This window comes from Ailuropoda melanoleuca, chromosome 10 (genome assembly GCF_002007445.2).
Source record: "Ailuropoda melanoleuca isolate Jingjing chromosome 10, ASM200744v2, whole genome shotgun sequence".
NCBI lineage: Eukaryota > Metazoa > Chordata > Mammalia > Carnivora > Ursidae > Ailuropoda > Ailuropoda melanoleuca.
In genome coordinates this window covers 88,017,274-88,031,995 of record NC_048227.1, presented here as the reverse complement: position 1 = coordinate 88,031,995, position 14,722 = coordinate 88,017,274, and the positions used below count along the sequence as shown (strand labels likewise).

General features: G+C 39.5%; 1 protein-coding gene across 16 annotated transcripts in view; it reads right to left on the bottom strand.

The window, feature by feature from the left end:
• Positions 1-14,716, bottom strand: part of AIG1 (androgen induced 1) — a 243,070-nt gene extending 228,354 nt beyond the window's left edge. For 15 of the 16 annotated variants that reach the window (XR_004628158.1, XM_002912631.4, XM_011220763.3 and 12 more), the window contains exon 1: positions 14,481-14,716. Coding sequence is in view for 15 of the 16 variants with exons in the window: in XM_002912631.4 (XP_002912677.1) it covers positions 14,481-14,621 (141 nt within the window). In the remaining variant the exon portion in view is untranslated. Of the gene's footprint in view, positions 1-12,454; positions 14,354-14,480 lie in introns of those variants that run through there. The other variant, XM_034669220.1, reaches the window with a different exon arrangement.
• Between the last annotated feature and the right edge of the window lie 6 nt (positions 14,717-14,722).

The window sequence follows — 14,722 nt, the reverse complement described above, 5'->3', positions numbered from 1 at the left end:
TGACTTAGAGGTTGGTTCTCTGTCACACTGAAGTAATGGAGCACATGAAAAAAGAAACTAAATCCCAGAGTACACCACTACTAACAGGTCTCTTCTTCTTAGCAAGAAGCTCCAACACTTTGTTTGTGCATATGACATCTCCCAGAATGCAATGCGCTTCTGTTAGTCTTCTTCCTACTTCCTTCCTGCCCTCTTGTTTTCTGGGTCTTACAAAAACCAGTCAGACAACACTTCGGCTGCCTTCCAGATCTACCCCTTGGAACAAAAATGTCTTTCCAGATACTTTATCCCTGAATCAGAAATAAGAAAAGAGCTTCAGAACCATCATCTGTTCTGTTTTGTTGTTTTTACAATTTATTTATTTATCTTAGAGAGAGTGCAAGCACGTGCATATGCAAGCCAGGGAAGGCGCAGAGGGAGAGGGAGAGAATCTCTGGCAGACTCTACTGAGCATGGAACCCAGGGAAGGGCTCAATCTTGCAACCCTGAAATCATGACCAGAGCCTAAATCAGATGCTCAACTGAGTGACCCACCTAGGTGCCCTGACATCATCTCAGCTTTCAGACGAGCAGATATGGGGGGCTATCAATTACATATTTGAAAACAATTTCACTAGTCCTGGATTTCATGGACTGTTCTCTCAGGTTCTGGAGAATAAATCTGGCTATAAATTCTAAGCTTTTGACATTACTGTGAATGTTCATCCTTTCCATATATATATGTGTGTGTGTGTATATATATATATATATATATATGAACAGTATACACACACACACACACAAATGTATTTCTGTCATCCCCAACTTTCAGATGAAGAAACGAAGTCACAAAGCAGAGATTTTACTGCAAAGCTTGTGTACTTAATCATTGAACTCTCTATCCTTTCTGAACACTATACTTAGTGACACAATTACTTTCATCCTAAAATGACCAGAGTCCTCTTAAATCATGGTTCTTGTTTCTGATTATAGGTATACATGTAACAATTATAATAATAACAGATAACCCTTATTAAGTATTTGATACATGCCAGGCATTGGATTATATGATTATCTCATTTAATCCTCACAGATATATGTGATAGATACTATTATTATTCCCATTTAACAAATGAAAAAAAAATTAGGATTTAGAGAAGATAATAAATATACCCAGAATCAGACAGCTGGTAGACGAAAAGGCTGGGATTCAAATTCCATCTGAATCCTGAACCTAAGTGCTCACCTCTTACACTGGAAAGCCTCTGTGTTATAGGTATATAATGTGTTGCATAGAATTCTCCAATAAATTGAAAGCATATTTTACTAAAAGGTACATGTTAAGAAATATCATTCCATATATTCAACTATAAATAAATAACTTGTGAAACATAAATGTTCTTTCATCATATACAAATAATTACAAAGACTTCTGAATGTATTTGTGGTAGGAGATTTAAATTCAATAATTCTTCCTATATTCACTTTGGTGGATCTTTACACACTGCATGAAGAGGCTTTCTGACCCTATGACTTCTTAAAGGGTTTAAACAATGAGAAGTACTGGCAGGAAATCAGACAGAAGAAGAAAAGGAAACGTGGGGTATTTGTCTCGCTTATTCAATTCCTGAAGAGTCCCCACGTGCTGCATGAGCACCAAAAGTCTCTGCTCAGGCCTAGCAGTGGTCGCCTGCCCCCCTGTTACTAGCCTACAAGTTTTGTATTGTAGCTTGTGACTTGTCTATACCCTGTCCACCCTCGTAAATCATTCCTTCACTATACTCACTCAAACTACCCAATTTAAGTGCCATCTTTCTCTTTCCTGGATGAGACCGAGGCTGACACAGAAGTGATCCGTTCTGGCCTAGAACACAGGCCTTCATATGTTAGAAGAGGATATTTCCACATTCTATATGCATTTGTAACATTCATGTGTCTTTTTTAAAATAGCAAAGATGTATCAGTACGATTACAAAGAAAAGGATGTGTAATGTTACAGCAAATACACTTTCTTCAGACTCCTGATGTTGGCTTTTCAAACTGGATCTTGCAAATCACTCATGACTCAGCTAAAGTACAATCTCAGTGCAAGACAAATGGAATGTACAAGCAAACCCAGGATCATTGTGTACAGAAAATTATTCTTGCTCACTTTAGCCATGTCAGTTCCACTCTAATTAGGATGCTCTGGGCAACTGAAGATTTATGCTTGGCTCAAATATTTATGAGCCCAAACGAATTATGTCTAATACCATTGGTTTTTGTAAACCTGGAGCCAAAGACACCTAGTCACTTACATTTATGAGATATGTGAGGAAATATTTGCAGGGCATCTCCTGGACAGGACACTGTGAAATTCAAGGACCTTGAGTGATCAGTGGGAGTATTTTTCTATTCATAGTATTAAGCTAGAATATAGAGAAATGAGTACCCCAAATATGGCAGAGTGTGTAAGTCGATTGATTTAAAATTAAGATAGGGGCACCTGGGTGGCTCAGTGGGGCGCCAGGGTGGCTCAGTCGTTAAACGTCTGCCTTCGGCTCAGGGCGTGATCCCGGCGTTCTGGAATCGAGCCCCACATCAGGCTTCTCTGCTGGAAGCCTGCTTCTTCCTCTCCCACTCCCCCTGCCTGTGTTTCCTCTCTCGATGGCTGTCTCTAGCTCTGTGAAATATAAATAAATGAATAATCTTTAAAAAAATAAATAAATAAAGTTAAGATAATGTTTTGAAGACTTTAGTATAGAATTCTGCCTCTAAGAATTTACGCGAAGAAAATAATCACAAACGTGTATAAAGATTTATCTATTCACAAGTTCAGAGACAATCAATACACACATACAAATTAAGGACTATGCAGTCATTAAAAATGTTATGGAAGAATGTATAATGGCAGAGGCAAATGTTTACAAAATATGTTAGCTGGAATAAGAACAGGTATTAAAACTATATGTAAGCTACTTCTGGTGTCAGCCAAGATGGTGAAAACTGACTATAGCCTATCACTCTCACTACTTAGAACTAAAAACTCTGAAAAGAATTTAAAAAAGCAGCTATATGAGGACTTCAAAAAGTACACATAGCATGTGGATTGGGAACTACTGTAAAAACTTGAATAAAGATCCACAAGGGGAGAGATATGTAGATTTTAATTTTCCTTTTTTTCCTAGATTTGACCTGAGGGCAAGATGAGTCTTGGAGTTGTACAGCAAGCACTGACAGCCAAAATTCCAGGACAGATACTTTCTTCTAGCCAGAACACTGGGAAAAAGATTCCCACATGCTAGAGATTGTGAGGGAGACCTTCCCCCACCCCAGCTTTTCCCCCTTTCATTCCCTCTCAGTTACAGAGCTGCACTGGCAATAGTACAAGTATTTAGAATCCCAAGAAAAACCCATCTCTCTAGCTAGAGGAATTGGGAAAAAGGAAGCGCTCTTGTATGAAGAGTTGGGGGTGGGGGAGTATGGTTTTTTTTTTCTCTTGCTGCATCACTGTGAAGGCAGCCCCAACTGTGTAGGACTACATGACAGTATGGGAGGCTTAAATTCTGAAAGGATTCCATCTTTCTGGCCAGAGGAACCAAGAAAAGGAGCATCGGAGAGTTGGAGAGTAATGGGAGAAATCATGCAGAGAGAGGAGCTGAAAAAGGAAACTCTCAGCAAACTAGGAGTAGAAGGAAATATACTCAAACTGATAAAGAGTATTTGCAACACGATTTACAGTTAACATCATAATTAATTGCAAAAGACTATTTTCTTCCTGAAAAAGAAATAAGGAAAGGTTATCGACTCTCATAACTTCTGTCCAATATTGTACTAGAAGTCTTAACCAATGTAATAAAACATGAAAAAGAAATAAAAGCTATGAAGATTGGAAAACAAAAAAGAAAACTGTCTCTATTATCAGACAACATAAACTGCCTACGTAAAAGAAAAGAAAGAAATTCCCATGGATTCTACAGCAAAGCTCTTACAATGAATAAGTGAGTTTAGCATCTCTAAATACTATAAACTAATAAAAAACCACACTATCTGTTTCACTGAGGAGGATATACGCATGGCAAGTAAGCACATGAAAAAATGTGCAACATTATTAGCTATTTGAGAAATGCAAATTATAACCACAATATCACTACATACCAATCAAAATGACTAAAATAAAGAATATCATCAAATAACTGGCAAGAATGAGGAGAAACTGTATTGCTCACACATTGCTAGTGTGAAACAAAAAATGGTGCAGCCACTCTGTTGTCCTGAGCAGTTTCTTTGAAAACTAAGTTTGCAAGCACCATACAATCCAGCAACTGCCTTCTTGAATATTTATGCCAGAGAAATGAAAACTTATGTTCACACAAAAACCTGCACATGAATGTTAATAGCAGGTTTATTCATAATAGCTCAAAACTGGAAACACGTCAGATGTCCTTTAATGGGTGACTAGTTGAACTGTGATAACTTCATACCATGAAATACTACTCAGCAATAAAAAGGAGCAAACTATTGATACATGTAACAGCTTGGGTGAATCTCCAGAGAATCAGTCTGAGTGAAAAAAAGCCAATTCTAAAAAGTCATATGCACATCATTTCATTTATATACGATTCCTGAAATGACAAAATCATAGAAAGAGGGAATAAATTAATGGTTGACAGGGGTCAGGGATGGGGTAGAGGGAGAAAGTGAGTGTGGCCATAAAAGGGCTCCATCCGGGGTCTTTGCGGTCAGAGTATGCCACGAAGTAATTGGAATTGCCTCAACAAATTTTGAAGAAGAACAAAGTTGGAGGACTCACACACTACCTGCTTTCAAGACTTACAATAAAGCTGCCATAATCAATACAGTGTGGTACTTGTGAACAAACACATACAGCAGAAATAGACCCACAATGTAGTCAAATTGATTTCCGACAAAGGTGCAAAGGCAATTCAAAGGTGAAAGGACAGCTTTTTCAAGAAATGGTCCTGGAACAATGTACATCCATTTGCAAAAAAAGGCGGGGGGCGGGGGGAACTCAACTCAACACTTAGCTCACACCATATCCAAAAAACTAAGTCCAGGTAGATCATAGGCCTTAACGTAAAATCTTAAACTATAAAACTTCTAGAAGGGAATAGAGGTGAAACTCCTTATGAGCTTGGGTTAAGTAAAAAGTTCTTAGATAAATATCAAAAGCATATTCCATAAAAGAAAAAATTAATTAATTGGATGTCATCAAAATGATAAACTTCACGGGGGGCACCTGGGTGGCGTAGTCGTTAAGCGTCTGCCTTCAGCTCAGGGCGTGATCCCAGCGTTCTGGGATCGAGCCCCACATCAGGCTCCTCTGCTAGGAGCCTGCCTTCTTCCTCTCCCACTCCCCCTGCTTGTGTTCCCTCTCTTGCTGGCTGTGTCTCTCTCTGTCAAATAAATAAACAAAAACTTTTAAAAAAAATGATAAACTTCAGCTCTGCAAAAGGTACTACTATTAAAATGTAAGATACCTCACAGACAGGGAAAAAATGTTTACAAATTACATATTTGGCAGAGAACTACTATTTGGCAAATACAAAAACTCCCAAATCTTTTTTTTTTTTTTAAGATTTTATTTATTTATTCGACAGAGATAGAAACAGCCAGCGAGAGAGGGAACACAAGTAGGGGGAGTGGGAGACGAAGAAGCAGGCTCATAGTAGAAGAGCCTGATGTGGGGCTCGATCCCATAACACCGGGATCACGCCCTGAGCTGAAGGCAGACGCTTAACCGCTGTGCCACCCACGCCCCCCCAAATCTTAACAATAAGAAAACAACCTATTTTTTTAATGAGCAAAAGATTTGAATAGACATTTTGAAGACGATACACGTATGATATAAAAAGACATAGTAAAAGATGCTTAACATCATCAGTCATGAGGAAAATGCAAATTAGAACTGCAGTGTGATACCACTATAAAAGGGCTGAAATCTGGGGTACCTGGGTGACCCCATGGGTTAAGCATCTGCCTTTGGCTCGGGTCATGATCCCAGGGTCCTGCCTGGGATGGAGCCCCACGTTGGGCCCCCCCTAATCAGCAGGGAGTCTGCTTCTGCCTCTCCCTCTGCCCCTTCCCTACCTTGTGCCCTCTCTCTCTCAAATAAATACGTAAAATCTTCGTTAACAAAAGAAAACCAAAAAAACCCAAAAAACCAAACACAAGGGCTAGAATCATTAAAATAGCAGAAAGATCGACCATGCTACACACTAATGAGGACACAGAGCAACTGGAACTCTCATGAATTGCTAATGGCAATGCAACGTGGCAGATCTATTCTGGAAAATAGCCAAACATACACTTGCCATATAACCAAACCATTCCACTCCAGGGTACCTACTCAAAAAAGAAAGCTCATGTTCATACAAAAACCTGTATGTAAAATGTTTATAGCAGCTTTTTTCATAATCTCCTCAAACTAGAAAAAACTCAAATGCACTTCAACTTATGAATGGATTGACAAAGTGGTACATCAATACCATGGACTACTACTCAACAACAAAATATTGATGGAACAAACCATCAATATACTCAACATGGAGGAATCTAAAATGTATTGTGCTAAATGAAAAGTGCCAGACTCAAAGGCTACATATGGTTTGCCTTATATATATTTTCAAGAAAGGTAAAACTATAGGAATAGGGAACAAATCTGTGGTCCCAGGGAAGGATTTGACTAGAAGGGGTCAGCATAAAAGAATACTTTTAAATGACTGTGGTGGAGGCTACATGATTCTATGCGTCTGTCAAAAACCATTGAACTGTAAACAAAAAGTGAATTTTGGTGTATGTTAATTCAAAAAATAAATGTATACAAACCATATGTATACACTGAACTTTTGTTTTAAAGGAAAGTATATGGCTAAAAGGTAAATACCAAAATTCTAACATTGGTATCTCTGAGTGGTAAATATTTTTCCCTATAATTTAAAAATAATTTTTTGTAAACAGTGTAAATTTTTGTGAAATTTGACTATATATGTGTGCATACACATATATACATATATATCTGCAGTCTGATTCTCTATGTATGTTTCTGTGTATGTACAAAGCTCTGAAATAAATACCATCTTGGGGTGGCTGGGGGACTCAGTCAGTTAGGCATCTGACTTTTTAAAAATCTTCTTAAAAATAAAAATAAATAAATAAATAAATACCATCTCTTGAAGCACTAAAATACTAAGAGGCACAGAAAATCAGGGATCATTAAAATGGAATATACTTTCTTCCCTATGGCTTTCCGTATTGCACAAATTTTCTATAATTCTATGTATTGTTTTGATATTAAAATTTTAAATTATAACACAGTCTGACAGGTCTAAATGTGAGTCAATACAAAGGGGCTAGACCATTGTCTAACTGACCTTTTAGAATTCCATGCTACCAAAGCCCTGTAAATAAACACATTTCATTTTCTCAAGCTTCAGAATGATAGTAATTCTTGACACTTTGCAAATTCAAGCAATTTATCTGGTTATTCTAGATCAGCATATCTCGATCTAGCTTATCAAACTACCTTCCAGATCTTGCTCCACTCCACAACGGATCCCATCGAGGGGTCTTTCATGTCCAAAGAGTTCTCTGTGCTCACTATACCTGGCAGGACTACCCTGCAGGTGAAAATAGGCCCTTTAACTGTCTAGCCGCAGGCGGCCAGACACAAAAGAAAGCTATGTTGTTATGGAATCTGAAGCAGTAAGATTTTTCCAAATATGCTTGGATCACAGGAACATCTGATCCAATATGGAAAATTGTACTATTGTTCACACTTCCACAGAAACATATGACATTTCAGGGGAACACAGAGAAACAAATGAAAACCCTCAAGAGCAGCTACCAATTTTGCTAAATGTTATACCAGACATGGAGGATGACGGGAATGGGAAAAAAGTGACCTCAACTAGTGGTCAGATGACTTTCTGTAATTTCAATAACATTTGCAACTAAGAAAGGGAATTGGTGATTATATCATCAACTATTTCCCCCACTCTGACAAAACCAGGCCCCTATTTTATGTCTAATCCAAAAGAAACATTTTCAAAGAGGGTGAAGAGGATTCTATGTGAAGTGTTATACTCAAAATTCTTCCCTTGGGTTAAAAAAAAGCATTATTTCATCCTTAAAGTTTATGTGCACATTTTAGGGTCAAGTCCAATTCTACTGAAAAAAATGTGCCGTTTCACCCTCTTTGTAGGATATCCAAACAAAACAAAACAAATAAACAAACAAAAAACCCACCTAATTTTGTTCAGAGTACTCAATGAACTACTGGCCTTTACATGGCACTCTGTGGTTTTGACTGGCAAAACGAAGTACCATAGTTACGTAACGATACACAGAATCTCTTCTCAAGATATTTTATTTCCTATTTAAAATTAAGCCATTTGGGGCGCCTGGGTGGCACAGCGGTTAAGCTTCTGCCTTCGGCTCAGGGCGTGATCCTGGCGTTATGGTCGAGCCCCACATCAGGCTCCTCTGCTATGAGCCTGCCTCTTCCTCTCCCACTCCCCCTGCTTGTGTTCTGTTTCTCACTGGCTGTCTCTATCTCTGTCGAATAAATAAATAAAATCTTTAAAAAAAAAAATAAATAAAATAAAATAAAATAAAATTAAGCCATGAACTAGAGTCAAGAATATTTTATTACAAGTACATAAATATAAGACAAACTTAAATGCTTTAGTTAGTATACTTATGCAATTTATTCTTTTTAGCATTTTTTTAAAATGTCAAAAATTCTTAGCATGTCTAAAAGCAAAAAAATGTATCCCCCAGGTATACTTGACCATTTCCTGCTCTTTGAACACCCCAAGCTTTTCAACATCTGAGCCCTTATTTATCCTGCTCCCTCTGTGATTTTTTAAAATTCTTTTGCAATAAGGATTTAGATAACAAAAATAAATACCTAGATTAAATTACTTTAAGCCTCTACAAAATGCCTTCACCCAGTCAAAATGTAAGACCATGGTTTTGGTTTTGATAAAAATCACGATGTAAGAAACATCAGTTTTGAGAATATTTCTATATATTCTGCTAAAAATCAATCAAAGGCATTATCTATGATGCTACCCAATGTCCTTTATATGACAATCTGAGGGATAAATAACCTTGGAAAGTCAGTTCCTGGAAAGAACCACTCTATTTTTCCTGATAATTTGCTACGCTTCCTTTATTTCAATGCTAAGGACAATGCAATCAAATACGTGTTCTTTTTTTGCCTTGGTTGCCCTGAAGATTAGCTAAATTTGTTTTTCAATTGCAATAAATAACCTCTCCTTAGTGCCTAATACAAATTTGTCTCTTTTATTTCAAAGTTGTAATTTTTTACAACATGTTTTTAATTATGCCACAGTAAAAGTCACCTTAAATATGTTTCAAAATATGTTTAGATATGCTTTAAATATAGTGGGCAGAATTAATATTGAGGCTGCTTCCTACAGGTTATTCCATGTTAAGTTACAGAACAAAACCAGTGTGGCCTAGGGCAGCATTCGCTAAACTAGAACATGCCAAGCAGTCATGTAATGATCTTACTGAAAGTGTCGACTCTGTTCAGAAGGTCTGGAGTGGGGCCCGAGGTTCCACATTTCTAACAGGCTCCCAGATAAGGTCACTCTTACTGGCCCTCAGACCACACTCGGAGGAGGTGGGGTCTAAACAGTGCTCTGCCCATGCAGGAAGGAAAAGTCAGCACAAGAGAAACAATGAATATGGTGAGCCCGAAGACACTAGAACCCTCACAATGGTGAACACTACGAATTAGAGAAAATGGCATAGCCTATTTCTGTTATCAATCTTTAAAAATCAAAAGGTCTTAATTTCAATATCAGTATTAATTTAATTTTTATATAACAAATGTCCAGTTCATGTTTTTCAAAGAAGTTGATTCTGACTCATATGTTAGACATTGTACCATATACATCTAAAGAAAATTTTGGTTGGTATGTTTCAAAAATCCCTATTATTCTGAAAGTTTCAGGAGGAAATAGGACAGGAAAATGCACTGAATATTTGGAAAGTTTCCATTTATTCAAATGTTTACTAAACACCTATTACACTCCAGCACTACTTTGAGGCCTCAACATACAACTGCCTTTTTCTTTTAATGTATTTATTCTGGTTTTATTCTAATTCTTCATTTTTACTATCTTTGGGAGCAATTACTATATAACTTGGGGAATTACCCTTTAATCAGCAAATAAGTGAATGAATCTGCATCAATTCAAGAAAATTCATCAGCTGTGATACTGGCTAAGGAAAACATTAGTTCATTTACATTTTCTGGCTTTCTAGATTATTTCTAGTTAAGAGAGTATTCCTTCTCCCGACATGGCCTGCTGCGTAACGATAGATTCTAAAATACTTCACAGAAAAGAAAAGACCTAGATTTTCCAATGTTGTTCAGTTTTTATAGATTCTCATAGTGCCCATTGTCATGTCTCCTCTGCATAGTTTCATGGATGCAGTAGGCAAAAACCTGTATTTTGGTTAAAGCTAATGCTAAAACTAACCAGTTTTCTAATATACATAAAGCACTAGCTGAGTCACTGCATAAGTACGACCACATTTAAGTTTTTTTCTGGGTCAGAGGATTTAAAACCAAGTGTACTAATTTTCTATTGCTGCTATAACAAATTACCATAAAGTCAGTGGCTTAAACAGCACAAATTTATTGTTTTATGGTCCTGTAGTTCAGAAGTCCAAAATGGGTCTCAATGGGCTAAAATCAAGGTGTCAGCAGGATTTGGTTTCTTCTCAAGCCTCTAGAGAAGAATTTATTTTCTGTTCTTTCTGGCTTCTACACACCTCCCACATTCCTTGGCTCTTGGCCCCTTCCTCCACCTTCCAACACAGCAATGTTGTGTCTCCCTGTGACTTTCTTCCACAGTCAGATCTTCTTCCAACCGACACTTCCCTTCTGCCTCCTTCCATTTTAAGAACCTTTGTGACTACATTGGGCCACACGGATAATCTGGGATAACCTCCCTATTTTAAGGTCAGCAGACTAGCAACCTTAATTTCCTTTGCCATGTAACCTAACATACTCATAGGTTCTAGGGATTAGCCATCTTTAAGGGGTCATTAGTCTGCCTACCACACCAAGACTGTTCCATTTTTATTTACTAACGTGAATTTTTGAAACACTGTAGCCCTCTTACAGTTTCTCAATGCCAAGAAAAGAAGTTCTTGGGGAAGAACAGTGTAAGATTACTGATAGCAAAAACTTGTGTTTCAGTTTTTAACCACGAGCTCTGATGCTATTGGGATGACTGTAACACTCGATGAAAGATAAGGACATAGCTGGAATGGCCACTGCCACAGAACCCATCTGCTCCCAGACACATCTAGCCTGAGACTCCTGACTTACATTCTGGTAAATAGATGTGGTGGAACATGGAATCAGACTGTGGCCATCAGGATAATGTCCTGACTCTGCAATCCAAGTTGGCTAGAAAAAGGGCCTTCTCATTAAAGTTTTAGAAGCTAAACCCTCTTCCAGAATTGCTCTAAGTAGCTTAGAATCATTACAACTGTCCAAGGGACTAAGTAATAAAGTTCATAGTTTGTTTTAAACATGCAAAAAGGGGCGCCTGGGTGGCACAGCGGTTAAACGTCTGCCTTCGGCTCAGGGCGTGATTCCAGTGTGTGGGATCGAGCCCCCACATCAGGCTCCTCTGCTAGGAGCCTGCTTCTTCCTCTCCCACTCCCTCTGCTTGTGTTCCCTCTCTCTCTGGCTGTCTCTATCTCTGTCAAATAAATAAATAAAATCTTTAAAAAAAAAAATAAATAAACATGCAAAAAAAGGAAAAATCAAATAGGTAAATTATAGTAGCCTAATTTTTTCATGTCATTACTAAGGATTGCGCAGGTCACTGTCTCAACAGCCTTACAGTGCATAAGCTCTAAAGACTCTAAATCTCTAACAAGTAAAAGAATAACACTTTGCATGACTGTTTTGATGAACTTAGTCTAGACAATTTCTCACAGGAACTCTTGATTAAAGATAATTATTATATTCCGATCAAAAGTCACAGAAAGTAAAAAGTCTGGATAACTGGCTGAAGGCCCTACACAAACTGAATCTAAATATGAAACAAACCAAATCAAGTTTGAATTTATGGCCTGAATTCTAGTAGACAAAAGTGTATTTGTGGTGATTAAATATTTAAAACAGGCATGTGCAGTCATCAAATGTGAAAATAGAAACTGTATGGCAGTTTCCATAGAGTCAAATTGGCTCTACTGTGGTATCATGTCATACAAAGGTAATGAGAAGTATATTGCTTCATGAGAGCCTTGGTTTTTTTTTTTAATTTTAAAGATTTTATTTATTTATTTGACAGAGAGAGAGAGACAGCCAGTGAGAGAGGGAACACAAGCGGCGGGGGTGGGGGGGGTGGAGTGGAGTGGGAGAGGAAGAAGCAGGCTCCCAGCTGAGCATGGAGCCCGATGCAGGGCTCGATCCCAGGACCCTGGGATCACGCCCTGAGCCGAAGGCAGACGCTTAATGACTGAGCCACCCAGGTGCCCCAAGAAACCCTTGTTTTTTAACACACAGTAAGCAATGCCAATGTGAGAACTAGTCATCGCTCACGGGTTAATTGATACCCTCAATTTCTACCCCTCTCACCTGCTGACCCCCACCTTTGCTCCCCCAAACTGTACCTAACACAAAGGGGCTTCTGAGGACTATTCATAGCTCCTGTGGCCCCGTAGGGTCTCCAACAATACTTCATTCAGCTCAGCCCTGCTCCTTGGCGACACTGGAGTGGGCCAGCTCTAAGTGAGGGCTGATTAGGAATGGGATAAGGTAGTGAGTGATCCAAGAGGAATTTTATTTGCATAGCCCCTAAAAGAATTTTGAAAATCTATGCACATACTTTTAAATAACATCTAAACATTTTTAACATAAGTTTAAACACTTGAAAAAGGAACACGATTTCGAATGTTCTGATACATATTTATCAGAACCTCAGGGCTGCAGCTTTCACTCAATCTATGGAAAATGTCTGCTCTATCCCATAACTGGCAGAGCCCATTCTCATTGACAAGCCTATCAACCCAATCAGACTTTCTGTCAAAACAAGTCTGACTTCGTTTTTTCAGTGAAACGGGAAGACAGTCTTGGTGACAATCTGTATTCCGAATGCTAAAAGGAACAGATAAATACAGCACAGAGCCTTGTCATGAGGAAGAAGGAGGAAGAACTAGCAGGCATTATCCGTGCTCAGAGGCAGATCGGTTTCGAGAAAGAGATGGAAGTTGAGGATCTGAAAACTGAAACCCTTGAAACCCTCTATACCCCGGGAAGTCTTGGAGCCCAAAAGCACGTACATAGTTTGGAAACTGCTGAGAAAAAGCACTTAAGTTCTTCTTTGAAAGTATCTAACATGAAACAGATATAAAGTGGGGTCTCTAAACAAAAGCACCTCTGACTGCATTTCTTTGAGGGATCCTAAGCCTTTGGAAGTATCTTAACACACATATCACGTTGTCTTCATCAAAACGGAGGGTCACCAATTAGAGACTGTAATCTTGCTGATGCAGCCAACCTTGTGTATAATCCTTGGATGGGCGGTTCTGGTGTCCCAGGATTTACTTCTACATTTTCTCTAATCCTTGGAACTCCTTGATTTGTTCTAACCCTCTACCCATATTTGGTCATCGTTGAGTGTGTGTTTCACCCAGTCTAAATTAGTCACCTTTCCCCCTTAAACTCCTAGATTTCACCCCAGCTCATCATTGGGCCTTATGCTCATGTTCTGATACTGACCTTTTTTTAGTGCAGGAAGTAGATAAGCTTTTTTAAAAAACAAAAACAACTGCAACTACCAAGGCTATCCTGTTGTGCCAACAGAGCTGCTTATGCAAACTATTGAAAACTCTTAGGTGGAAATATAAGGAGTGTAAAGACATACTGGTAATGCATTTTGAAAACCTCTCCCCTAATGTTTCTGGGAGAAAGGTTAGAAGTAAATTACTGACAATGGGGGCAAGAAAAGAGATGCAAAGAAGACAACTTTATTAGGCGCTTTCTCTTCCTTACGAGGATTTTGGTCCTTTCAGAGGAAGCTCCAAGTAATTCAACAATACCCAGTTTCCTTCAGTTGCTGCAACTTGATCCCACGGTGGGTGCTCTGGAAAGCACGTTGAGGACCAACGGGTCTGAGGCCACTCACGATCAGGGTCGTCTGATCCATTTGTTAAGTTGAGACTCTTTCCATGTCACCTCTCAGAAGCAGGTCTGTGTTCCCCTCCAAATAGCCCACCACCTGGCTGTGCCCACCTCCACTCGTGCCCCAGCTACCATGACACGGGTGGTTCAGAGGAGCTGCTACGGCGCCAGCGAGGCCTTTAGACGCAACCACTGAGGAAGAGGCGAGGACACCGGTGGAGGCTGGAGGCGCGCGCGCGCAGGTGCCCGCGCACCCACCCACCCACACACACCGACTCGGGGTGCAGGGCGGACGGGGGAGAGGAGCAGAAGGCCTTACCAGATCAATGAACGTCAGGAATTTCCAGCTCCCGCCGTAGGTCTGATGCGAGGGCATTTCGATGGCCTTGTAGTTGCACAGGATAGAGCAGTAGGACAGCAGGATCGCCACCCTCAGCACCTGGCACGGGATAAGCGCCATGTTCGCGAAAGGCCTGGCAGGCTGGAAGGCGAGGCTGGCGGGCTGGAGGCGCAGGGCGCGCGGGGGCTGGCGCCGGAGGAACCCTGGCGCGGCCGGCCGCG